The following is a 27,402-nucleotide window of genomic DNA, read 5'->3' as shown; positions in this document are numbered from 1 at the left end:
GGGAAAAAGAAACAAATAGCAAAGAGGAGGGTACAGCCCTGCTGCCAACCACAAACACACGCTGTTCTCTCCCCACACTGCAACAAGCTGCAGTACTCACCATAGCAAATCTGTGGACCTGTGTGCCACAAAGAAAACCTGAAAGGGTTTCCAAGTGCACAGGGAGCCAGAGAAGTCTGCTCAGAGCTGTACCAGGTGGTTTATCTGACCACCTGGTTCCATGTTATGTACAGATGCTTTTGTTTCTTAAGCACAGATATTATTTCTTGACACACTGTGTCATTCCAACTATTTGAGTGCCCAAAACAGAGTGAACACTGAAGGAGCACACACCAGAGTTGTGAAGAAGTCCTGAACTCCCTTCAGCTGTTTAGACTTGAACATTGCAAGACTGCATTTATAAAGATTTTTTCTACATTCACAGCTACTCTATTCTTAGAACTTTGTCAAATTGTTATAAAACATTTATTGAAAGTAGTAATAAACAGAACATTTTTTGAAAATAGAAATTAAAGCAGAAAACAGCTTTAAGTCATTCTGAACAAGCCAGCTGTACAAAAGCTTATGTAAAGAAGTAAACGAGGAGGTTGGGTTTGGAAGAATCCACGCTGAATTCAGGTGAGGTCATGCCTTATTAGATCACCAAAATAAGCTGTTATTGTCTTCAGTTTGTTATTGAGAAAATTTTGTTCTATTTCAACTTTCCCTCCTGGCCCTGCCAAAGAAGCAATCTGAAAAACAAAGAACAAAAAGCAGATCAGTCAATGCACGGGAAAAGTGGCAACCCCCCCGAACTTTTATTCATGTCATGTAAAACGTCTTTGCTCTGGCAACAATATTCCTGGTCTAATGCCTCTGGTCCTCTTTCTGTCTCCTTTTTGTCACAGAAGTGACTTGTGGTGTTCTTGTGACCCCAAATTCCCCTCTACCACCACAAGCCATGAAAATAGAACTACTGATAACTAATCATCATTTCACATACTGTGCTGGGATAAAAGATGATTCACCTGTTTTGCAGGGTACCTTGCACTGGAGCAGCCCTGCTTGCATGTAACAGTGGGGGCAAAAGCAAGCTGTAAATTGTGATTTGAAGGTGTCAAAATCCCAAGTTTTGAGGGCACAGGAAGAACAAATGCTGAAATTAGGAAGCACAAAGGTTGCACTGAAGAGTGGGTGGGAGGGAATAAAGCATAACATCCCAACAACATTAACTCCCTCACCCCAAGAAAAAACAGGCTGAGGAGGCTGCAAAAAACAGTTACCTTTCTTTTTCTGTTCCTGTTGCAACCAAAAAAACACTGCTGCTGTGTGAATGAGAGTCCCAGACAGTGCTGATGGTAAGGCAGCTGAGTAACAGCTGAGGAATGCTGCAGGTAGAGGTAGGGCCCTGGGGAAAAGCAGTCCCAGAGCAGGCGGCGCAGCACCCCGCTCCTGTTTACAGTCACCCGGGTGAGAACGTCACGTTCATGCTCTGCTGCCCAAGCCTGGTGAGCGCCTCTAATGCTTAATGATTACAGAAGGTAACTGCAAGGGAAACATTGCAGCAGACTTTGTATTTTGGACTGGAGCAGGCAACGCTCTGTCCTCCTCCGTTTGCATCCACAGTGCCCAGCAGCACCGCTTAGGCAGATGGCAGCCCCGCAGATGACTGATTCCTCCTCACCGCAGGCTGTGCAGACACAGACAGGAGAACACCACCAAAACTCAGCTTTGGCTTTCTTTTTTCTCTTCTTTTTTTCTTTTCCCCCTTCATCAGGCCAATGCTGCTGCGGCGTGTCCCCCCAGGACTGGAGCTGCTGCAGGTTTGGCTCCCTGCAGCCCTTTTCCTGCCTCTATACCTAAGACTAAACCGTCTCTATAGTTCCCTATGCTGGAAAACCTATGCCAACAACAAGATAATAATAATAAAAAAAAAGGTCTGCAAGCCTGCAGTAGATTTTAACTGATCTTTAAAGCACGAAGCCCGTGGTACTGCCAGCTAAAACTTGAAGTTCGGTTTGCGTTATTAACACTTCTAAACTCCTCTGAGACTTCACGCTGTAGCATGGGTTTAAATATAAACATGCCGAACTTCCTCTATTTTACTGCAAGTAAAAAAACAGCCTACTATCGGGAGGAAATAACAGATTAATCTAAATTATACCTTGAACCTTTATTGACTTGCCCAGAAAATCACACTTATCTAAAACAGGCATTTACTTTTCTGTCTTTTTTCCTTTTTCTTTTTTTGTATCCGCAAACAAAAACAACAGCGTGAGCAGTTTCTTCATCCTTCAATTTAATGGTGATAGGAAAAAAAAATTTCCACGTTCTTGTCAAAGGGGAACCTGCCACTTAAGTAAAAAAGCAGAAGCAGGCTGGTTTAAAAATAGCACAAGAATCTGAAATTGGCAAGTGATCAGGAATGTTAATTTTATGACTTATCTTTACTTACTTGAAATTCTAAAAGCAGTTAACATTGCAGGACAATCCATTTCTTTTTTCTACAAAGACGTTAATTTTGTCCTCCTATTTTTATTACAAGAAAAAGATGGAATGACTCTTCCAAAATGTGTTAGTGACTTTGCCTTTCATAGCTATAGCTGCTTAAATCTTCTGAAATACTGACTGGATTAGTCAATTTAGGATAACAATACTGAAATTACTTTCTTGAGATTACACACTCCGGATTTCAGGGCACAATACGTATAACTAAGCATATATAAGTATGACTAGCACATTCATATTAAACAGAAATCTTTACTAAATATTTCTCTTAGAAGACCAAATAAAGCAAAATACTTTTTCAGTAACGCAAGTAAATGTCACTCCTCTGCTGAAGGGTGGCATTTACCAAAGGACACCTGAGAGCACACAGGCAATGTCTAGCTTTGAAGTCTCGAAGCATTAAATCCAGGATAACTAATTTCAAACGACTCCTAAAAAATATCTGAAAACCCAAAGGTGACAAAAATCTAATGAGAAGGCAGGCATAAATTCTGCAGGGACGGAGTCAGAGCAGAAACGTCAGGACTGCAGAAACCCGTGGCTGCACTCCTCAAAACTCATCAGCACACGGCAAACCTCTCAGCTCCTCACACTGCTGGGAGGTCTAGGGCAGCAAAGGGAACCCAGCAAGGAGGTACTGCCTGCTCGGATGGAACTGCCAGCATTCAGAGGAGAAAAGCACAAATACACCACCACCACGCTTGTTTGCGAATTGCTGGAGGCTGCAAATTTAGTTCTGTACAAGCTGCCAGCCTGCAAGCTTTCCTCGGAAGGGCTCAGTCAAGCCTGACAGCTTAATAAGGAGAAACTGCCACACAAACAGCTTCTAAATATATTATCACAGAATCATAGAATGGTTTGGGTTGGAAGGGATCTTAAAGATCACCTGGTTCCAACCAACCTGGCCTTGAACACCTCCAGGGATGGGGCATCCACAACCTCTCTGGGCAGCCTATGCCAGTGCCTCACCACCCTCTGAGGGAAGAATTTCCTCCTAACATCTGATCTCAATCTCCTTTCTTTTAGTTTAAAACCCCTCCCCCTTGTCCTATCACTATGTGCCCTTCTAAAAAGTCTCTCCATCTTTCTTATAAGCTCCCTTTATGAACAGAAAGGCCGTTATAAGGTCTCCCCAGAGTCCTCTCTTCCACAGGCTGCACAACCCCAGCACCCTCAGCCTGTCTTCATGGGAGAGGTGCTCCAGCCCTCTGATCATTTTTGTAGCCCTCCTCTGGGCTCGCTCCAATAGGTCCATGTTGTTCTTGTGCAGGGGGCCCCAGAGCTGAACGCAGCCCTCCAGGTGTATTGAACTGGTAGAGTGCCACCTTCTAAAAATAATAGCAGATTACTGAACAATGCTTTGAAAAAAACAAAGGTGCTCATCTATTTTTAGAAATATCTGTATTTCTAAATATATGCATGTCTATCTCTCTGTCTCTATGACACTTTTGAATTAAACTACAGTGATGTATGTGATAAGGCTTCTTTAAAAAAAATCAAAACACCAAAAAAAGGTTGCATCAATGATCATCTGTAGACACCAGCCTACAAGGAAGGTGCTCCTAACCCCATCGCGACACTCGCCAGGCTGCACAGGACACCCTCCCCAAAACGCCATGCCCATGTCTCCCCACCACCCTGGCTCTGCTTGCTAACCACACTCCCCACGCCTGGGGAAGGTGAGCAGCTTAATGGAATTAGTCCACAGCTACCGAGACAGTCACAAAGCATTAAAAAAGGCAGCCAACTGGCTTGCTCTAAGTTTAGAATGGGGGATACCAGAAGAGAAATACAGAAAGGGAAATGGACTTGCTGAAGGTGCAAAATGGCTTTGTATCACTCAGCTGTATTTCTGTATTCAAAGGGTTTCCCAATGTATGAGAAATAAGCATTTTGCCTCAATAGCCAGTCACATATTTAAAATGTAAATCGTTCATTTTATACAACTAGTAAAAATGAGGAAAAAAACAACCTAAAGGCTAGAGGAAAAAAAATCCAATCCATTTGAAAACAAGAAGATACACCTGAATTGTAAGAAATTACAATTGCTTAAAAAACGATCACTCTACAAAATACATCAACTTCCAGTCTCTTAAGTGCCAACTCCGCTAACATCTGAGCATCTTAAAAATGCATCAAATTATTTTAAGATCACCTCCTGACCTCTTGCTTCCTTCTTAGCTCATCTTTGTATTTATTCCTAAATAAAAGTGACAATGCTTGGCAGGTCACATTTGGCCAGGTCTTCAGTTATCAATCTCATCTAAAATCATAGCTGAATTGAAAGGGGCCAGTGCTAGTTTTACTAGTCATCTTCCCATAAATTTCTTAACTCACAGATGTTACCATATTCTCTTTTGTTAAACTTATGTCTCTGGAATGGTTTTCTGTATGTGGAATGGCAACAGATAGCATTTAAATAAATAATAGGAAGAAAGGTTAACCCATCTGTACGCTCTCTTCATTGACTAGCCCTTTGTAACAACTGGCTTTTCCAAACCTGAAGCACAGCAAACATCTTACCATCTAAGCACTAGATTGCAGACAGAACAAGAGTTTCTTTTCCTTTTTTTTTTTTTTTTAAACTCTAGATGCTTCCAAACTGGACTATGTACATATTATGGGAGCAAAAGCAGGAAAAGAAAAGGCATCCGCATTATGTGCATTCTTTTTGTGACCACTAGAGTCACGAGCACTTCGCTTGATTCTAGGATCAGGGAATCACTCTAAGAACTAGACAAATAACAAAGGCAACATTTGAAACATAAGCCAGATCTGCAAGACTGACATTTAGGACGTTTTGCTCCAGCAACAATGAAATGATTTCATTAAATTGGGTATAGCTATTATGCGTACACATAAAATAAAATAAAAATCAAACAGACAATGCCCTTCCCAAACCCAAACATCCCAAATCCAGGTATCTACCTAAATTTTAAAATTTTACACCACTTTAATGTGTAAAGATACACATTAAATTTTCAACACAGAAACAGGACAGGGTCTGAACAGTGACATGCTTTTTAAAAAGGAAAAAAAATTGAAAAAAAATATTAGCACCTCTACATAATGACTTGCTCGCCTCTTATCCTGCCTATGTTTTTAAAAACATTGTGTATTGAGTGAATAAATGCAGTCTTTACGATCTTCTTAGCAGGGACTGTGTCATACACCAATTAAAAAACAAGCAGATTGCTGGCTGATCAGCTCATGAATGACTGAGTTACAACCAGCTAGAAAGAATTAATTCACTTTCTGGTTAAGTGATAGAGGTTGCCACTACAATGTCAGTTTATATAGTTTCTGTTAACTAGCTGAATTATGTGGGAGACTGCTGTAAGTATGTCCAATGCTTCTCCAGTGGATCCATGCTCCTTAAAGCTGCTTCATCCCCTCCTTATAGCAAGGTTCAGAGAGCAGAGACTTCCATCAGAGTGATGCGATCATGGAGGACACTGGTTGAGTTGCCACAGCCTTGACTAATGTTTGGAAAAAAAAAGTCTTTATTGAAAGCTGAAAGAGAGAACATGATTTTCCCTTGTACAAGCTGAAGCCCTTGAGGTATGCTCTAGTTCTAAGGACAGGAAAAAACTCCTCCTGCAGATATTGAACAGTAAGTTATCTGCAGATTTCTTAGAAAAAATATTAAAATACCCACCTGGCAATGTTTTGCCTCTTACACTGCTCTGTTTCTAACTTCAAACACAAGTACCTTGTCTGATCTGTCGTATTTACAGAATTATGGTGAATGTGGCCAGCAATTAACAGTTGTGCTCATGGTAAAGTTTATGTTAAGAATGTAATCCAGTATTTTATGAAGTGTAAAACTTTGCATATGCTTTGATTAAGAAATAATATCTAAAAGCGCCTAAAAGAAAGAAAATTATCCTTCAAAACATATTACCAAAAAGCAGCATTGCTCCTCTTTCTCTGTCATGCTACACTACTTTAACGTCAAAAAATTGCTGGCTGAAAATGGGGAAATATTGCAGGACTTTAATAGCAAGTCTAACAGGCAAACGCATTATTTTCAGTAATGTAAGTTCCTGTTTATGAAACTGGAACTGTATTAAAATTTGATTGTGAAATAGACTTGAATTTTGAAGAGCGGCTGTTTTTTAAGTTACCCTACTTCTGAAAAATTCTTGACACTTCCTTGTTTTTTCTTTGAGTCTTTTCTCCTACCCCACACCAACACAAATCCCATTAGTACAAAAACTGCATAGCATGTTAATAAGGTCCATGATGCAACTCCACAGTATTGTGGCTGTAATCTGCTGAGCAGAGCCAGATCCCTCCTAGAGACCATGTGTGCACATTACAGCTTCATCTGATCTGCCCATAATAAAGGATTCTGAACACTGGCAAATCTTTCTCAAATTGCAGCGTCTTTCCTCTGCCACAGACTGGATCTTGGATAGACCAAAACATTTTCTCCGACCCAAAAAGATAGCTCTCAAGTTGAGTAATAATTAGGAATTTCATTCTCAGAATCACCTTCATTTAGCAAAATCACTTGTGTTCTGTCTTAAGTGTAGGCCAACATCATTCTAATTGATTTGCTTCCTCTCCTGTAAGGCTCATAACAATTAATAACTGAGTGGATAACTATCCATGGTGAGGGTATGTAATGAACCCCCAGTACTCCGTCTCTCAAGGTCGCGTAGGCTGATAGAGATGCTGATGTGGTGAAGTGTTGCACGCATCATCAGCATATGCATCTCACCCACTTTTTGGGTGAAGCCATCGTACTGCCACACCCCATTCTGACAACCAGTATGAGGACCAACACCTCAACAGTAGCACCCACATCACTTAGAAGAACAGGCCACAGCATCACTACATCAGTATGCGGACACCCAGGATGACACATTTTGGTGTCCTACGGAACAGAATGCTTTCTGCCATGAGCTGAAAAGAAACTATCCCACCATTATGAAGGAGCCCCCACAACAACAAATCCCAGATTCCTCTTTCTTTGCAGCAAATATTGAGATACAGATGTGTTACTCAGTACAGAACACAGGCTGTGCAAGAAATCGGGATACTTGGGATAAATCCTGGTCCCTGAGGTGAATACACTGTACAATTAGGCTGAGCACAGCTTGCTGAGCACTTCATAGACACTATGTAATCAGTTTCAACCAGCTTGCTTCTCATATCACTCACAGAAGTCTTCATTAGATTTGGCTGAAGTTTTAAGACCCCTATGCTGGATCTCCTGCAGGTTCCTCCTTTCTTTCCCTTGATCTGGTGGAAATGAACCAGCTGGGAAGGACAAGGATGCCCGGAAAGGCTGAATGTTCCCTGACTTCAGGTTCCCTGATGTTAATCAACAGCAGAACAAGGGCATGAAATTTTCATTAGAATTTTGCCAATGCATATATATTCTCTATTTTCATTTATTTTCAACTAATATCAGCTTAAATTAGTACCCTTAATTAATAACTCATAGAAGTACCCTAATTAATACCTCACGGAAGGCAAGAATGGCTTTCAACTGCCCAACTATTTATCAAACATTTTCACTTAATTCTACTATGGCATAATTTTTATTTAAATATGCAAGCCTATTTGAGACAGTGATTTCTAATTCTTCCCTACTTTGAAGGAATTCTCAGTATGTCAAACTTACTTGTATCTACACACAGACATCATGGTTCCTGAGTATTACCCTAACTAGAAAGAAATGTTTTTGAAAGATCGATTCAACCTAAAAATGGACCTATGCATTACAATTTTTGCAGCAAGTACATGCTTACGAACCGGGAGATTTGATGCACCTAAGGGAAACACATCACATTTCTTGTAAGCACACCAAGCGCATTCCACTGGTTCGCTGCTCCCTCTCGAGGCAGAAGCGCAGAAGTTTGCTCTTCCTCTGCCACCTAAACTCAGTGAATTGTGTAAGGGAATTCAGCCTAAGAAAACACCTCTCTCCTCAAGATCATCTTGACATAGACAAGGTCATGCCTGCAGGCACAGTAAGCAATGATTTTTGAATAAAACCATACAGAACATGGGTGTTGTCCACCAAGAAGCTGATGAACGCAGAGCCCTCAAACAGCTCAGTTGAGGCCAGCTACCACCTGCTTTCACAGCGAGACCACTGTCCTACGTTAGCTACCTAACTCTAAAAAGAAGCACGTGTTTTCCACTAAATTTGCACCACCATAATTAACAGTTAAATTATTTTTCTCTAAGGTCGATTCCAATTTATTATGGGCATCTATTTCCATTGGAGCTTAAGAGCCGCTGTCAGACAAGCCACCTCTCACCAATCCTGGCTTACCGACAGTAAAAGCATCTACATGAAGTTTTGCAATGGCAATTAAATCGGCTTCTAAATCAATTTAAATGGGCAAAGCACACCTTGGTTGTAGATTCAGGTCAGTCAGTGAGAGACGAGGCAGGTACTGAAGTTTTAGCAGCTGCCACTTTCCATGCTAAGCCTATCCGATTGCCTATGCTGGGAGCCATGGGATACCTTGAAAGCCTGAGGTATGAGCCTGTATGTGCAAAGAGAGAACTTTAAGGACACAGAGGAGGGAAATCTGACATGCCTGAGCAATGTAATCACAAATTAAACTTAAACCTTACAAGTTTCAAATCTAAGGCACTGGATAATCTATTCAGCAAATATTGCCTTATCTAAGTTATTCTGATTTCAGGTTTTAATCTCCTGCAGAAAAATATTCAATATTTACTTCAAACTTTTACAGGCCTCCAGTGTTCACGGACTACATTCACAAGCATGGCTATATCCCTGCACACTAGCAGGGGTGTTCACAGACCCTTGCCAAGGTAGCTGTTGGGGCAGAAGCCACTTATCTGATCCATGAGAAAGGAAGGATGGATCAGTACTGTGGGCAAAAATCACAAGCAAATTGAGAAGAAAACTGTCTGTACTAACTTCGGAGAACTTTCACGATAAATCTTCATTTCCTTTAGAGATTCACAGTCCTAGATTTTTACTGGTATCACTCTTAAATACAGCCAGAGATGATGGCAGCCAAACCCAGGGCCTTTGCATGCAGTTTGCTGCGGACCCTGTAGCCCGGACAACTGAGCTGAACCCAGGCCTCCAGCCTGCTTTTAACAACTAAGCTATGACCACAAAGCCATGCCTCCAAGTGACAGCAGTTACACTTTAGCACTTTGTGTAAAGCTGTACCCCTGGATGTACGTCAAGGAATATTTTGAGTATGCCAACAACATTCAGAACCCAGATGTAGGGGCAGCAGAACACCTAATCTAACCACATACATGTGCTGAACCGCTCAGCAGGAACAGATGCAGGGCTGTGGACAGCACGCTTAGGTGCCTTTGTGGAGACATGAGATACAGGTGCTTTTGCCCACTTGTAAATCCACTAACAAGTGCTCATGAGTAGAGCAGAATCCTGGTGAGGTGGTTCTTCATTGTGGGAATGAAATGTTTGATGAAACACGATGGTTTTAAGTTGAAACCTGAGAAACTCTCCCTAAAATTAAAGTCCTGATTTAAAGATTCATAAGCTACCAACATTTTACCAGCCTGAAATATAAAATGCAATTAGATCATCAACCACTGTACAAATGGTGCTCTGCCTAGCACAGGTAAAGAGTATGCTAACACTTAGGCCATGTGAATTTCAGCCTACTTCTTAAGCTGCATGTTTGCTGTAGAACATTTTGCAGACCTTGTCTGAAGACCTTTTCTGCTCTATGTCAGACACAGCTTTTGCAAAAACAGGAAATAATCCTGGGAGTTTCTTTGGTATGATGCACATGAGAAGAACATCTTACTGCTCCCTTCTTAGCTTAAAATCTACAAGACATAATTAACATAAAAAGTATACAGGGGAAACTAAACCAGACACCCAGGGGAAATGCTACAGTCATCTAATTACTTAGAAAAGTATTTGACTGGCATGTTTAATATCAGTCAGTAAAGAGGAGGCTGAGTTTGACATCCATAGAATCACTGAATGGCTTGGGTTGGAAGGGACTTTAAAGAGAATCTAGTTCCAACCCATCCGCCATTGGCAGGGATGCCACCCACTATACCAGGTTGCCCAAAGCCCCATCCAGCCTGGACTTGAACACTTCCACGAATGGGGCATCCCTGTCCTATCACTATCTACCCAAGTAAAAATTCCTCTCAATCTTTTTTATAAGACTGCTTTACATACTGAAATGCTGCAATGAGGTTACCCTGGAGCCTTCTCTTCCCTAGGCTGATCATCCCCATCTCCCTCAGCCTGTCTTCACAGGAGAGGTGCTCCAGCCCTCTGAACATCTTTGTGTCCCTTCTCTGGATTTGTTATAATAGGTCCATGTTCTTCTTGTGCTGGGGACCCCAGAGCTGAATGCAGCACTCCAGGTGGGGCCTCACAAGGACAGAGGAGAGGGGCACAATCCCCTCCCTTGCATTGCTGGCCACTCCTCTGGTGATGCAGCCCAAGACGCAGTTGGCCTTCTGGGCTGCAAGCACGCACTGCTGGCTCATGTCGAGCTTTTCATCCACCAGAACCTCCAAGTCCTTCTCTGCAGGGCTGCTTTCAGTGAGGTCTTCTCCGAGTCTGTGCTCATGCCTGGGACTGCCCCAGCCCAGGTGCAGCACCTTGCACTTGTCCTTGTTGAACCTCAGGTTCACATGGGCCTACTTCATATGTCTCTTGCTGAGAATGTACTGATGTACTAATCAAAATGCCAGCAGGGACAATAGTGATATCTGGCTATACAGTGATTTCCTGCAACTCCTTCATAAACTGAAAGCCATGCAATTTATCAGATGGTAAGAGCTGGTTAATTTTTTTTCCTCTTATATGAACGTATCTGTCTGGCAGTCATATATACTGCCTTTGGACTGTCTCTAAGTATTTCCAGTCTGCTGCTCTATAAAGGAACGGATTCAGAAACATGGAAATAATCTACTACTTCCATTTCTAAATATGCCAAAAGTACAGGAAACACAGAAATCACTTAATATAACGTTCAAGCTTAAAAAACCCAACACATTCAGATGAACAGATTTAAAAATCTTAAATTTGTGTTTATAATATTTAGGTTTTAAGCCAGATGAGTTTTTTGTATTTATCAAGCCATTATCCAGTAACCTACCTGGTTAATGTCAGCATTGCGAGGTAGAAAATACACAATGTTGTTGGTGATCTTCTTGGAGAGCCTGAAAATTTCAAATGTAGAAGCCAGTAAAGGAAAAAAGAACGTGGAAGGTGAAATTGTTACATATTCATTCACTCTGAAAGCACGTCCCAAATTACATTATTATGCAGTAATGGAATGGCTGTGTAAGTTAAATACTGTTCTGAATGCAGAAATTACTGCTGTCTAAATAGAGAAACTATTTCACCATTATTTCACTAGAAAGCTAAAAAATTACTTATTTCCCTAGAAAATTTAACTGGACTGCAGAGTAGTATTTGAGAAACTGAAATGTGGTTTATAGCCAGTACATTTGTTTGATATCTGCTTTCTAATCCATTTTACATAATCACCCCACATATGCAAACAAAGATTTCCTTAATAGGAATAAAATCCTATGAAGAAATTAAAAATATTGAATGAATAATTTAAGTTAGAAGATGTGAACATTTTCCAAAAGTTTTTTTCTTCCTTTTAAGAATAACCCTATATGAAAATTATTCTTTCAAATAAAAAAATGAGTATTTAATTTTAGGTTTAGATTTCATATGGCTAAGGCTGTAGGAGAATTAAACAAACAAGGACACCTGTGACTTCAACTGAAGCTTACATGAGTTCCAGTTAGCAAACTGGACATGGCCAAGCCCGTCTCAAAAGAGGAAGGGGATAAAGAGGGAAAACATAAATGAGTGAAAATCACACCCATGATGACAAACAACTTTGAAAGGATATCCATCTGGGCAGATCATCGTTTGGATATCGAAGATTTCAGCAGTGGCATAGTCAGGCCCACCCCAGGGAGGGCTGAGGAACACAACATCAGCTTTCAGGTCAGCAGCCAGCACCATGAAGTCTCCGCACACAAATTTGATCTTGTCGGCCACACCATATACCTCGGCATTGCTGCGTGCAAGGCTGAGTTTCTCAGGATCAATATCAATAGCGATCACTGCAAATGGATGAGAGGAAACGCACAAGCTACCTGAGCTGTGAAGCACACAAGCCATCTGACCACCATGTGAATGCCACCCAATTGCCAGGTAGAAGCTTCAGAATAAAGATGTTCTCATGAAGCCACCAGATAAAAGTCACATCTGTCATTTTGTCTTGCGTGCTAAGAGATAACTTAATTTTGTAGGCAGTAGTAGACATGAAGCTTCAATTCCTCAAAGGGGAAGGAAGGCCCTTTACTTTGTTGTAGAGGCTCCACGAATAGAGGAATGGCTGCATTCACACCAAAGCACAAAAACACCACAGCCAAGGCTCAGCTCCTGTTTCAAAGCTGGGAAGCCTCTGCATGCCATTAGTTTTGGAAGTCTTACATCTATTACCATGACAATCCCCCACCTCAGCTCAAGTATAGGACAGGCAAAGCTGTCTGCCTATGGGAGGCAGTCCTCCTCTTCCATCTTGGCAGAAGCCCAACAGCTTAAACAGTGGCAACTGGAAACTCATTTTTCTCCTTTGTTAAAGATAAAATTTTACCTTGTGGCTGATCACGTTGTACTGAAAATTGAGTACCCAATAGAGCAAGAGAGTTTTAATAAAAGGGCAGTAGAAAATCATACGTATTTATCCAAGAACTACAAGAAACTATGTGAAATTTAGAAAATATTTATAGAATGCATCATAGCTTACCAAATTTAATGCAGTACAAACTACTATTTTTCTTGCTCAGAAATTAGTCAGAAGTGTTATTTGAGCTGGTATTTTACCAGAATGTTTGATGAGTAGAGGAGGATTAAGTAGTCAATATTTTTACAGAAAGTGCTCTCATGATTCACTGAAGTTTCATTACCTGGCAACAGGAACTTATACCAGTATCAAGTTATCATTACTTTTCTGTATTTGATCCTGCTGAACCTGCAGGTGATCCCATTCCAGCATTTTAAGTACTGTTCACATGTAGCATGTTTTTGACTACATAGACCTAACGTAACTGTTGAGAAAAGCAGCAGCCTTTTGGTGTTGCTGCAGGCTGGCACTACAAACAGTACTTAACCTTTTTCAGCTGTCTTCAGAAAATCCTACAGACTAGTTCCTATGCCATGTAAAGGTAACTTTGATTAGTACAACGTAAAACCAACTTTGACTTAACGTATGAAATAAGTTTTATAGGTTCTTTTTAAAAACAGGAAGCTCTTATTATGATTCTGATGAAGCAAAAAAGATTCTGTTGCTTCAGGAGCACTGAATAAAATTTATCATTGAACAAAGGCTATACTCAGATTTTTAGGGAAAACGACTGAAGAAACAAACAAAAGAAACAAAATACATACAATGCCTACTTACCTCTTTTTGAGGTCAAAGCAAACTGAATAGCATTTCCTCCAACCCCACAGAACGCATCCACTATCGTATCACAGTTGAACGCCTGGGCAACACGGACTGCAATATGCTCAGCAATCTTCTCAGGAGTAACAGAAAACCAGCCCTCTGCAAAGGGAAGAGAAGTCTATTTTTGCCACTTAGTTCAAGGTCACCTAAATTAAAAACAAACAACTGCAGGTTTAGCATTAATCCCAGCAATTCTAGCTTAATGCATTCAACCAGGAAATACAGGCTTTCAAGATGATAAACTCTGGTCAGCCCAGGGATCTGCTAAGCAAACAAAGTCTCACTGAAGTGAACAGACATGCCTCATTCTCAGAGAATGCTCTGTTGAACTTAGTGCCTGTCAAGCAAAAGTACAGCAACATGGCTGCAAAAAAAACTTTAAACACAATATATTCACAATTATATTATATATATTCATATATATATATAGATATATTCACAATTACATTATATTCACAATTATGCTCTGCAACAAATAAAAACAGATATACAACCTCTTACATACTATTCATTATTTTCTTTACAGCTGCGTCTTGTCTGCCAAATAATCTACGTGTTTATATGGAAAAGTATGAGAAATTAAAGGCTTATAAAAACACACAAATACAAAGTAGTAATCCTAATTCCTCATTTACCTATGAACTGATAATTTGGAAGTGGTTTCCATGTAAACATGGAAAATGTGACCTTAAAAATGACTGCTGACTTTTTATTTTAATAGAAAAAATTACATTCATCAGCACATTTCAAATTTTCACAAAATTATTTCATAAAATATACAGAATTGAGTGATAGAATCATTAAGCTTGGAAACGACCTCCAAGATCATCCCGAAATGAAGAAATTCATCCAGTTTCTGAAAAAGTCCTGATGAAGCATTATTTGGGTATGATCATCAGCAAGCATCAGGACTATCAGATGGAGGGGTGTGTCCCATGCTAGGAGCTCTACTATAAGCTCTAGGGAAGTCCTTAAGTTTTTTGTTTGTCTATGCAGTGGCTAATGGAATTTATCCAGAGCTGCAAACGCACACTCAGTAATGCTCCACTTAGCAGGAAAATTAGCAATAAACTGCAAGAAGGGTCACCAGTTTGGATACATTTTATACCACCAAGTCAGTGCACTTTGTACTGAACGCACCTCTGTCTAGTTTAATTCCCTCATCAAACCGAGAGAATAGCCTGTAACGTTGTGCCCAGTACTTGACTAGCTCAGGATCTGCAGCAATCTCAGCAGGTATAGATCCCAATGCAATTTTATTCTTCCTCTTCCTTCTTTTCTCCTTCTTCTTTGCAGTATTTTTTTCATCTGCAACTGGAAGACACTGCAAAAGTTAACAATTACTGTTCTCATAGGCTAGAAATGCAACTGGTAGGTAGATAAGATATAAAATGTTCAACACTACTAAATGACCTTTATTACTGTTTGCCAAATTATGCAGATTTGTGGTTTAAGTCAAAAAAGAGCATCCTATATAACAAGGGAATAAAGTAATCTATCATGCATCTGTCACATTCCTAAAAGGAGAAGATTTCACATATTATCTAAGGGAATTAGCAGGCAAGACATGATCTTCAGCTGATGGCAATAAGCTCTAAATAGTGAGCAAACAAATGGATCAGTTATCAATTTAATGTCCATATATAAAAAAGGAGTAAGAACCAATCTAGATGAGAACTTTGCAGTAGAACTCTAACATAACTGAATTTCTGTGGGAAGGATCAAACTCTATGCAGAAAACCGAATAATCCTATTTCAATTGTTTTCCAAGTGTTAAATTAGCAGGTTCACACCAGAAATGATTTTTTTTCCTAGAAAAAAGTATTTCAACAATGCATGTTGCCCATAGCTCAGCCATGTGCAACTGTGAACCCAAAATTGGATGGTCCATGCCTCTACCTGAAATTAATCACTCTTATCCTTACAAGAGAAAAAGATGTGCAAACAAGAGACCTGTTAGACCAGGCATAAGATTAATAGTAACTATTCATCTATAAAGAAATACTATCTAAATTAAAGGTGAGATGTGATTTTGGTGCTCCAGGAACAAGTTACTTTCACCAATACAGCTCTAAATTACCACTTGGACAGAGGAAGTCTTTTTGAATAAACAGCATAAATAAGTACCACACCATGCTGTAATTTGGGAGAGAAATTGCCAATTCATGTCCAGTTTTGTAGAAAATAGGAATACCTGGGCTCACATCCTCTGCTTCTTCCCGGAGATAATCTGGTATGTCCAGAGGGACCAGCTCCCTTTCAGAGCCACACTCCGGCTTCCCCGTGCCCTGGCAATCTGCGACGTTTGCTGTTGTGACCTTTGCTTCCTCTTCAGGCTTACTTGTCCCATCTTCATCACCACCCACGCTGGAAGGCACCGTCTCAGGGTTTTGAATGTTGAATCTCACACTCCGTGTGGTGATAACACTTTCTTGATCCTCCGAGTCGCTGCTTGTGGACGACCCCTCCACTTTATCCTGAGGAGAGGCCTTCTGGGTCACAGCTTCCTCAACAGGTGTGTTAACCTTCTTCAGGAACTCTTCCACCTAGAATTGTCAGATACCACAGACTATGAGAAAATAGGACGTTTTAAAAGCACTACAGTTCAAAATCACCTACCATGGATGCACTCTCCACCACGTGTATTTTTGAAAAAGTTGAATATTTACAAACAAGTAAACCAAAAACATTCAAGCTTTTAGCTCTGCTCCCTTTGCACAACTTTTTCACAATGTGCTGTCTTTGGGAGCCTGATACTAGCTAAATGTAAAAGAGAGAACCTCCACAAAATCAACAGCAAATCATTCTCAAATAATATCTGAAACATAAATAGTCAGATTTGCTAGAAAACAGGTGACCAAGACTAATAGATTTTAATTAACTTTTTTTTTTTTTTTCTCTAATCTGCATTCAAAGAAGCTGTATTTTGCCTTCCAGGTTAGCATAAACATGTAAAATGACCTTCACACATCAGTTGCCTCACCTCCAAGATGTACCAAATGGTGCATGCATCAGATCTACTGCACAGTGGATAACTCAGCATTACATCCTGGCCAACATACAGATGTCAGTTCAAACTCTTCAACGGTGTATGCAGATGCTCAATTTTAACCTTAGTTGCTCTGGGTGGCACTAGGCAGTTCTTTACCAGAAAGTCTGAGGAAATTTCTAACCTTTTTCCTTCACATAATCAAAGCGCTCCTCAAACTGTACTGGCTTCAGGTGCAAGATCAGTGACCAAACTTTTGATACACAATTACAGCAATGGTACTGGAGTTCATGACAATATACACTGTCACCAGCAGAGAACAATGTTTTACAATGGGGTATTAGGGAACGCCAAGAATCCCACTAAACTGCAAAGCAACATTTACAATCTGAGGTAACATTTCAAAGAGACTCAATTACTTTAAGGAATGAGGTCATAGTTGGAAATATATGCAGAGGTCTAAGCACGAATATTGGTATCACTAAAAAACAGAGCAAGAGGAGTAAGGACTAAACAACAGTAACTGAAATTCTACAGAATGAACAATCCTGTTCCTCATGTTCCATCAAACACCTCATTTGGGCATCAACACATGAAGAAGTCCTGTGCAGTTCTTTTTACATGAAAGAAACAACAACTAAAATTAATAAGAATATGGATTTGCATAAAATACACTAACATATACAAATGTTGTTTTTTTTCTCATAACTGAAATGACAGCATTAATAAATGCCCTCACATCAGTTTTACAACCAAACATACCTTTTCTTTTTAATAGCTACAGAAACCTATGCACTCCTCTAAAGCAACGATGCACCCAGACATTAGGAACGACTTCCTTATAACTTCACCATTCCTCTTAATAGACTGACAAGAGTCCACCAATGCCTTTCCACATCCATCCTAACCTAACTATCCTTCACCTAAGCAGGATGAGGAGTGGGGGGGGCGGGGGGGGGAACAAAAGAAGAATAAAGAGCATCAGACTGGCACTTGAAAAAAAGTGTCACCTACTCTGTGCAGTTTTTTTTCCATAATGCAACAACAGCTCAAGGGAGCAGATAATTCTATAGAACTACAGCAACACTAACAATTAAGCCCACCTTCTTCAGAGTTTTATTTTTCTGGGAAGATGTTTCAGGTTCTTCTGTAAAGAAGATGTGTGTGTTCTTACTCTTCCTTGGTTTACGCATGTCCAAAAATTTGGACTTGAGTTTTGCTTTTTTCTCCAAGTACTGCACACTTCGGTGGGTAAAATCTGGAATTCCATCATACCTGAAAACAATAAAAAGATTTAGTTGGCCCATTTCCAATTGGGAAGCTTTAACATAAATGTATATGTCTACAGAAAGTGAGTTAGACCTAAATATTTGAGACATCTATCTATTCATCTAAATATTCTTTTAAAACATGTATGACTGGATAAAGCTGCAAAACAGACATACCTTCAAGAAAACATTTATATCTATCTGAAATAGTTTTGTGAAAACATTTACCCTGTTTGGCAAATAGACTCATAACTTTGGGTAGATACAATTTCCCAGACCAGACTTAAGAAGAATAGGAAATGGAGAAATAATCTTGATTTGTAAAATTAAGCATCAGCTTGGTGGCTGTGAAGAACCTTCAAAACAGGTATTCTCATATCTTGGTAAACGCATTTCCAAACAACAAAAAAGAAATATGGGCATTTCACATAATTAGTTTTTATGAAGTAGAACAATGTCAGCTACAAGACATGCTCCTCTCTGAAACATAGATATGTATGTATTAAACAACTTACATCTCAAAGACGCCCTAGACTTAAGCTACAGTCTAGCTGTGTCCTTGAAGCATCCCTAATTTAAGACTTGAAGCATCCCTAATTTAAGAAACTGACCAGACATTTCAGTTATTTATCCAGTTACATGCAGTTACATAACTGTAAGTACACCGTGAGTTACGTCTGTCTTTCAAAGTGCTTTTCTTGTGTTTTTTTTTAAACGCATCTCTGTGACTTTGCATTTCTATCGCTAAAGCTTACAGTTTTAAGCTTACAGTGCAAAGACTAACTTTGCATTTATCTTCAAAAAGTTTAACAAAATTGTAATGGAGATGAATGGTCTATTTAAATAATATCAACAGAGCAGACTTGCTGTGAGGAAACCCCAAGCTCCTCATAAGCAATTACTTTTGTCCTGTGCCACACTTGAAACCCAAAATAGAACAGGTTTCCTCAGGATCTTCCACGGGATTCTCATCCACGTCCAGTTCATGGCTAGGAAAAAAACACGGATGACCAAAACGTTAATTTCTGGTAGAAAACAAACAAACGAACAAACAACCCACCCACACCACAAAACCCACCCAATATTTTAAAGAAATGCTACTAAAACTCCTATACTGAGACCATTTAAATGTGAATTTCAGTAATTTCTCCATTACACTGCTGAAACCAAAAAAGGCAGATAACACCAGTCTATTTATATGTATAAGCTCTTTTTATCTAACAGCAGGGACATTATGTCCTTCTATAGAGGTTATAATATTCCAGCTATTCTGAATAATTTCTTAGAACGTTTAATACCAAGCCCTTTGCAGAACTGATGAACACAAAGCATTTGTTCACCTGATTTCCAAATTACCTTCATCATCTATTATGTTATCTATCACATTATCCATTATTAATCCTATGGCAACGGCAAATTGTTATAACAAAAGCAACATCATTAGCAGATAATAACTCCATTCATGCCCTCATCTTTAAGTTTGTAAGCTTACTAGGGGAAAGAAAGAGCCATCCCATCATCTTTGCGGTTATAAATTTGCAACAGAGGAAAGAAAAAAACTGTGACAAGGCAGAGATTAGCTATTTTATGATTGTCATAGCACTGAGCACTTTATTGGCAACATATAATTAAGTTAAACAATGCAAAATATTTAATAATGTTCTCAGACCTTCTGCACTAACTAGACCTAAACAAGTCATCATATCCAATTTAATAATCTTGTATACTTCAGTGACACAAGATATTGTCACCCTGCACACAACTCAGCATCAAGGCCATATATTATTTTCATAAAGCAACGAAAAAGAAGAAATATCTGCTGCTTCTTGCCAGGTAAATCGGTAGGCAGTGATGGAAGACTACGTGGGTTTGCACTGAAATTTTAACTCATCATCTCGATCAAACAAACTGATGCTATAAATCACAATTTCAGAAAAAAAGATGGTCTAAACTTCATGACTTACCTTCTCTTAACTTTGGCAACTCTGTTTTCAGGAGGCTCATCTTCTTCCTCATCTTCATTTCTGTCACGAAGCAGCAACTGTTCTTTGTCATTTGAACTACACGAGTTACATGACCCCTGCGACCCTAAAAAGATGAGATCACATTTTCTTTTTGCCTCATCAATTCCAAATCTTCCCATCCCCCAAGTACATCTGCAGATACAGTTAAAATGTTTTACATATCCAAATCTGACAAATAAGGCCCAGGTTCCAAACCATCCAGATCTTTACCTATCTTCATTTGAGGGACAACATACTAGCACAAGCTTACAGTATTAGTTACACTGCAGAGTCAATAATCTTAAGCAGGACTGACATCAAAATATCTCAGGTCCTCCCCAGAAAATAAAATGCTTACAGGATACATATTCTAAATAGTTTTTTCCTTGTTCTTAAATTTAGTATTCAGCTCATTAGCTGCATGAAGAGGATTCCAGCAGAGGATTCCAACACCTTCTCACAGGTCTTGTTGTAAAGTAGATTTTTCTTTCATCTCTGCCATTTCAACTCTACTGTAGGATGAAGATGAGAGCACACCTGCTTCTTTCTTCCTCAGAAGGTCACTAGCAACAGACTCAAAGGTTTTCCCCTAAAGTCCCAAGATGCTGACACTTAAGTCACGTACTTCATCCCTCCTCTTCAGCAGGAAGAAACCATACATCAGTCAGGAAAGTTGTTATGCTGCTGCTTATCAAACCAGCAAACAGGACGGCCATCTCCTTTCTCTGCACACTGAACTGGTTGGCTAAAAAGTCTGCAGCCCAATCTTGTACATCCCTCAAGGAAACTCTTCCAGTATCATAAGGCACAGACACTGCCTCTCACCATACCCCTCTACGACCTGGCACTTTCACTTTTTAGCACTAGCTGTGGACAGATGAATTTGGGGTTGTAATGGTGACTGCAGCTCACTGCCTAACTGACAGTTTAATGCTGGAAAGGACCTCTGGGAGTCATCTGGTCCACAGTAACAGATGGTTGTCCACTTGTACAACAGAACAAGAGTTTATTTTCAAGCATGGCATTTTTAGACAGAAGGGAAAACAAGATAAAAAAAAAACAACAACCTGTCAACAACAAAAATACCAGAAAAAAAATATGTGAAACCACATTTTTGGAAATATAAGCTGTCTTTAAATTTGTCAGATTCATGAAAACATCAACCTGAGTTTACTTTCATTTTTTTCAGACTATCAGTGAGAAAAACATCTGCTAAATGACACTGCTGCAACACCAATACTAAAGTAAATAAATAAATCAGTAAGTGCCAACAATGCTCTCTCACCACTTTCTGTTGTACATTTGGGAGATTTGTGAAGTATATGTTGTGTTAAAATCACTCGTGGCTGACAAACTCATTCAATATACAGGCTACAGAGGAGAGAGATGTACCAGAGAATCAGAGGGAATAAAACGGAATGAATTATGCAACCTTTCCAGGAAATACTCAATCCATGTTTTAAAATGGCATGATAAAGACATGGCCTTGGTTTTTACATTTTTGTACATAACCACTTAAAAATACACTGGTAGAATGAATGTTGGCGATTTTCCATTACCTGACTGGTTAATACTTTTATTTTCACAAGATGCACTTCTTTTCCTGGTTCCTCCATCACAGGGCTCTTTCTGGCTTGAAGCACAAAGACACTGGCATTCACTGTTAGAGGAACCGTGCTCTTGAGGGTCTTCATGGGTTACTGCTAGAGGTGCACTGCTCTGCTCCACTTTGTCCAAATTCAGATTTAAATTACAGATCCCAGAGATTATCTCACTATGGGGCTCAGCACTTGAAGTGAGTGTTTCCTCACTTGTGGTGTGAGAGGGAGACAGCTCCAAGCTCAGCACTTCACTGTGTTCAGCCTCCAGGCTAACAAGGTCCTTTTTTCCTGACATATCTGCCTCCTGTGTTACCCCATGAACTTCCATGCCGTCATTGTGTGAGCTCTCTGTAGTCCATCCTTGACTTGTCCAGTACTGAAACTGTTCCCAGTAATACCAGTACAGTTCGCAGTAATGCTGCTCCCACTCCTCCTTGGTGTCTGGACTATTCCAAGGCTCAGGGGCTGTTGTGGCCTCAGGTGATGAGGCCTCTTTATGCTTCTCCAGCCAGCTTTGCCAAAGAAGGCCCTCTCCGTACTCGTTCCAGTATTTCTCCCATTTGTCTTTAAGTTCACTGGGTAAGGCCTCATTAGCAAGAGTTTCTGAACTTCCACAGTTCCCTTCACTTAAAATTTCACTTTTGCTGCTCTTCTCACTTTGCTCTGTAGCTGGGGCTGGGTCATCAGAGATGGACTGCTTATGATCCCCATTAGCCTGATCCTGGCATTCCTGCCCCATTTTATCCTTGTGTTTTTGCTGTAATTCCTTTTTCTTCTTTTTCTTTTTCATAACCTTCATGTTACTTCTCTTTCTATATTTTTCTGTCCCCTAAAATACAATGGATTAACATATTTAGAAGTCCGAAACATCTAGGCAGTCTTTTCCTGTCCTCCCTGAATGCACATCTCTGCTTCTGTTGTAACCCTCCCTCTCACTGCAACCCCACTGTTAGCTTTCTCCCCAGAAAATGGGTTTAGGATTATATATGGGTCTGATAGGACCCAGCTGCTTAACTTTGGCTCACGTGTCTGAGAAAGTTGTCACAAACAACAGTGAGAGCTTCTGTAAAAAGATGCACCAAGTCAGAATTCAAGACAGAAGTAGGACTGCTGGGAGAGAAGTCATTCATTGCTCAGGGATTTACAAGAAAATACATCAATGTGAAACACCATAAAATGCTGAAGGGAGGTTAATCAGAAACTGTTGTCACTGGGCTGAGCTCAACAGTCAAGCTCAGTAACATCAAGGACTGCTGGGGGGGTGGGTGAGGGGCCACAGAAACAGAAGACAAAAACCTCTTACTGAAAGGAAGCACTAAGGTTTCAACAAATACAACTCCACTTGTTTCAGTGGGGCTTCCTGTGCTTACACACGTAAGATAAAAACATCCATGAACAACACCATGTTCTGTAAGATAAATCTGCCAAAATTCTGAATAAACTGCCAAATTAAACTTGGCAGGTAAAAGGGTGATGGTGGTGGTGAGGAAATACAACTCACACAGCCAAAAACCTGTACATGTATGGGTCTTACCCCAAATGCCTCATCAGCTGCAATCCCTAGTTTTGTTGCACTGACAAATGCATAAGGTAAAGGAGTTAGGTTCAGAGAACTGGCATTATTATTTTGTTCACATCCCTCATAATGTCATGTTAATACACATGGTGCAAAGCATAACTTAGTAGTAATCTAGTAAAAACACGAATTATTTTCTCACTTGACTTATTTGCAGTACTACTACATAGCAACACAAATCATATGCATACCTTGGGCTTGAAGTCAGATGTCTTAAGAAAGGTCTATTGAGAAGTCATCATTTAAAATAGTAAATATGAGAAACTTGTACGTTAACAAATTAATCAGGTCAGAGTAACAGAGTGCTCTGCAAAAAAGCGCTCTCAGCCCAGGGAGGTCTGTATTCTATGAAGTGGTCGCAGTGAATATCCCACTACCTTACTCTCACCCACACAAAACTTTATCCTTCCTCTAAGCCAAACTGTTCTGTACAGGAAGCAGAGTACCCCAGCCTAACTCCTGTCCTTTGGACAATAAGCTACAAGGGGAATGCACGTAACTAGCTTTTTCTACTACTATCTAAAGTTTAATGGTTAAAGTAGATGGTGTGAACACACACACTCAGTTTGGAATATATTACACTGTCCTGCAGCAGAGCACCAGTGTTACCATGGCTGTTTTAAATCAGCTCCCTCTAGCAGCACAAGTAATACAGACAGGTAAGTACAACGCACAGCCAAACCCTAGTCCAACTGGCAAGTGGGTTTTACAAACTACAAGGCCACGATGGTATACATTGCTAGAGGTACCTGAGAAAAGCAGCTTAACCCCGGCTTGGATACATTCCCATGACCTGCAGTCTCAAAAATAATTGAAGAGTAGGCATGCCCCTACATTTGGAAAGATGAAGGAAACAGAACAAATAAAGCACATAAAGATTTTACCACAAAGTCCCTGTGAGCTGACTGTCCACCGAAGTGAAGAGGCAATCCCATACTCTTCATAAGCTCAGCCTCTGAGTCTAGTTCAACTTCTTCTAGGTCCAGAGCATGATTACTGTCCACCTTGAATGCCACATTGGGACAATGGTTTTCCTCCTCAGATGCTTGTTCTTCTCCTATTAACAAATTATATTAAGTGAATATAATCTGATTGACACCTCCATGCATCACTATGGCCTATAAAAAATAGCAGGATCACCTCTTAAGCTCTTTGCCATTTAAAATTCTTAAGTACATGAGAAGCTATTAATAGATACAGCATCTTTCATCTTTTGCTCTAGATCATCAAAGCAGTAACATTAATACAAAGTTTTCTGCATTAGGGTTTTTTTTTTCCCATTAACCCAATATTAACATTTGCATGAATTCCAAACTTTCCAACTGTATCATTATTTTAATATGATTATTTTCTCCTTTTCGTGAGCACGATACATTTGCCATCCTACAAAAGAAGGAGGGATACATTTTCAAATCAGTTCTCAATTTCTGTATGCTTTTGCTCCCAGGCTGGAATGCATACACTACTTTTTTAGCAAAAAAAGGAAGCAAAAACAAGTGGAGAACTCAAGTGCATGACTAACAGTAGAAACCAAAATCCAACTTCAACAGCCAGAACGGGGTCTGACTGGGATGGAATTAACCTCCTTCACAGCAGCCTGGACAGTGCTGTGTTTTGGAATTGTGGCTAAGACAGTGTCGATAACACACCGGTGTTTTGGCTAGTGCTGAGCAATGCCTGCACAGCATCGAGGCGCTTTTTCCCCACTCTGTGCTCCCCAGCCATTACACTGGGGGTGGGCAAGAGACTGGTAGACTGGTAGGTAATACAGCCAGGAGAGCTGACCCGCCTGGCTACGGGGATTATCCATACCATATAATGTGATGCTCAGCAATAAAACCTGGGGCAGAAAAAGAAGAAAGAAGGGTTTCTGGCTACCTAGGCGGCTGTTGCTCAGAGGCAGGCTGTTAAGCCATTTACTTATGAGAGGTAGCAAGTGCTTTCCTTTGCATTGCTTGCCTTCTTTTTACCTCTTTCCCATACCTATTAAACCACTTTTACCTCAAGCCATGAGTTTTCTTGCTTGTGCTCTTCATATAATCTCCCCTAACCCATGTAGCAGGAGGGAAGCGAGCAAGCAGCCACTTGGCTGCCAGGCAGGGTCAAACCACCACACACATCCACTTCATTAACTGGAGAAGCTAACGGCAACAATACCCAGCAAGCAACACAAAAAAACCCACCACCACCGTATTATAAAAAGAAAATTCTTTAAAGTAATTGTTTTGGCATATATCACAGCAAACTTAAAATACAAGAAACTGCCAGTTTTGTTACAGTTCTTTCAAAAATAACAAAGATGATATGATTTTACAAAGATGTACTGTTGGAACTGCAGAACCTATTCATCTCCAAAATATCTGATCAACGGTTGAATCCCAGCTTGCCTATCTAACAAATTATCAAAAAATATTGCATGTGTATATGACAAATGCCACTGAGAAAGTCAAGTGTGTATTGATTATACTCATTAAAGTTATGAAATACAAAAGCTTATTGTATAGTTGATGAAACTCTGAGATTTATGATTTTTTTTTTGTCAGGATGTATTTACTGCTAAATTATAGCACAAGATCCCTCTGCTTTTAACTGATTACTCTCACCAGAATTCAGCTATACACATACAGAGACACAGTTTACATCCTGCTGCTTCACTCCATTCACATTTCCTCCACCTAACTTGTGCTATTCACCCTTAGCTTCTATGGACATTCCTTTCTGTTCACACTTCTTCCTTTAAACCAAGCCATTATCATATGATGGTGGGGCTTGCAAGACATCAGGGTCGTTGCTTCTTCCCTTAATTCTGGCCCAATAGATTAATCAGCACCAGCTAATATCCTAGGCTAGGGAAGAGGCAGAGGACTGTATTGCTGCCAGCTGGCCCACCTAGGATCTACAGACCTTCTGTTATAGAATTAATTTTGAGTTAGGAAAGGTGAAATTATGAAATGGGAGAAGTCAGACACGTGCGCTGATGTGCTCTGTGCAGCAGGTAGTGATTACGTGAGCTGGTAGATCTGTGTGGGCAGAAATAAGCATCGTGCCTGGTTTGACACAAAGTTCCACATCATGATCGTTGTGACTTGAAAGCTATATACATGCTACGTTTTTACTCACGACTGTCTTTGTAACAAAAGTACAGAAAAACATGCCAAAAGCAGGCACAAAGGTATGGGCTGGTGGTTATGCAGTCCTACTGTACCCTAAATAGCCACACACAACTCATAATATCTGGGTGCACAGCATGTTGTGCATTTTGTTACCTTACCTGTACTGTCATTGTCATCTTTGACATAAAATCCCTTTAATCCCAGCTTATATAGCTTTCGATCCCTATAAAAATAAAGAGGAACACTGATGCAGCTGGCCACCATTAAACAAAGCGACAAAAAACCCCCAAAAGGCCTCCCTAAAGCCTGACGTAAAAGAGCCCAGAGCCGTTCAGAAAACACAGCTGGCGGGCAGAATCCCCCCAGAGGGCATTTTAGGGCCAAAAAGGCGTCGTTTCGGTGGGACGTAACGCCTGGGGGGACCCGGCCACCTCCCCATGTCCCCTCCCTCCGCCTCCGCGCGGGCCCCTCGCAGCCGCGCGTGGCTGTTTTTTTTTTTTTTTTTTTTTCTTTCACCTTTAAAATTTTTATTTACTTATTCACCCACTTCCTTTTCGTCCCCCTTCTCTTTTTCCTTTTCCCTTTTTCCTTTTTTCCTTGCCTTTTTTCCCCCTCCTTCCCCCGTTTTTCCTCTCCATCCCCCTTTCCCCCCACCCCCACCCCCACCCCCACCCCCATAGCCGCTACAGCAGCTCGGTCTCCCCCCCGCACCCCGGCCCCTCACTCACTCGACGAAGGCTCGGGAGCAGAGGCACACGATGCCGCCCGCCGCCCCCGCCCGCAGCAGCAGCCCGGCCACCAGCACCCCCCGCGGGTCCTGCACCATCCCCGGCCCACGCCGCGGCCCCGCAGCCGCCGCCTTCCGCCGGAACTGCCGCCAGC

General features: G+C 40.6%; 1 protein-coding gene across 1 annotated transcript; it reads right to left on the bottom strand.

Moving 5' to 3' along the window:
* Positions 1 to 406: 406 nt before the first annotated feature.
* TGS1 (trimethylguanosine synthase 1) lies at positions 407 to 27,402 on the bottom strand. Its single transcript, XM_035318291.1, has 13 exons — positions 27,249 to 27,402; positions 26,679 to 26,743; positions 24,292 to 24,464; positions 21,790 to 22,660; positions 20,192 to 20,315; positions 19,130 to 19,216; positions 18,063 to 18,234; positions 16,165 to 16,516; positions 15,111 to 15,284; positions 13,926 to 14,069; positions 12,366 to 12,582; positions 11,592 to 11,670; positions 407 to 731 (listed from the first exon to the last, which is right to left on the bottom strand). The coding sequence occupies exons 1-13, from the start codon at positions 27,344 to 27,346 to the stop codon at positions 615 to 617; spliced, it is 2,673 nt and encodes an 890-aa protein (XP_035174182.1). The 5' UTR covers positions 27,347 to 27,402; the 3' UTR covers positions 407 to 614.

The sequence above is a fragment of the Oxyura jamaicensis genome, chromosome 2 (assembly GCF_011077185.1).
Source record: "Oxyura jamaicensis isolate SHBP4307 breed ruddy duck chromosome 2, BPBGC_Ojam_1.0, whole genome shotgun sequence".
In the NCBI taxonomy this organism is placed as follows: Eukaryota; Metazoa; Chordata; class Aves; order Anseriformes; family Anatidae; genus Oxyura; species Oxyura jamaicensis.
The sequence above is the reverse complement of the archived record's forward strand: the minus strand, read 5'-3'. Positions and strand labels throughout refer to the sequence as shown.

What these genes read in the sequence shown, in the direction of transcription:
- TGS1 (XM_035318291.1), bottom strand. Translation starts at nt 27,346, where the DNA reads ATGGTGCAGGACCCGCGGGGGGTGCTGGTGGCCGGGCTGCTGCTGCGG. An exon ending in TAAAAGTATTAACCAGTCAG is followed by an intron (nt 20,316 to 21,789) that starts GTAATGGAAAAT and finishes TCATCTTTTTAG; the next exon opens with GGTCGCAGGGGTCATGTAAC. An exon ending in GTTGCCAAAGTTAAGAGAAG is followed by an intron (nt 19,217 to 20,191) that starts GTAAGTCATGAA and finishes TTTTTTTCCTAG; the next exon opens with CCATGAACTGGACGTGGATG.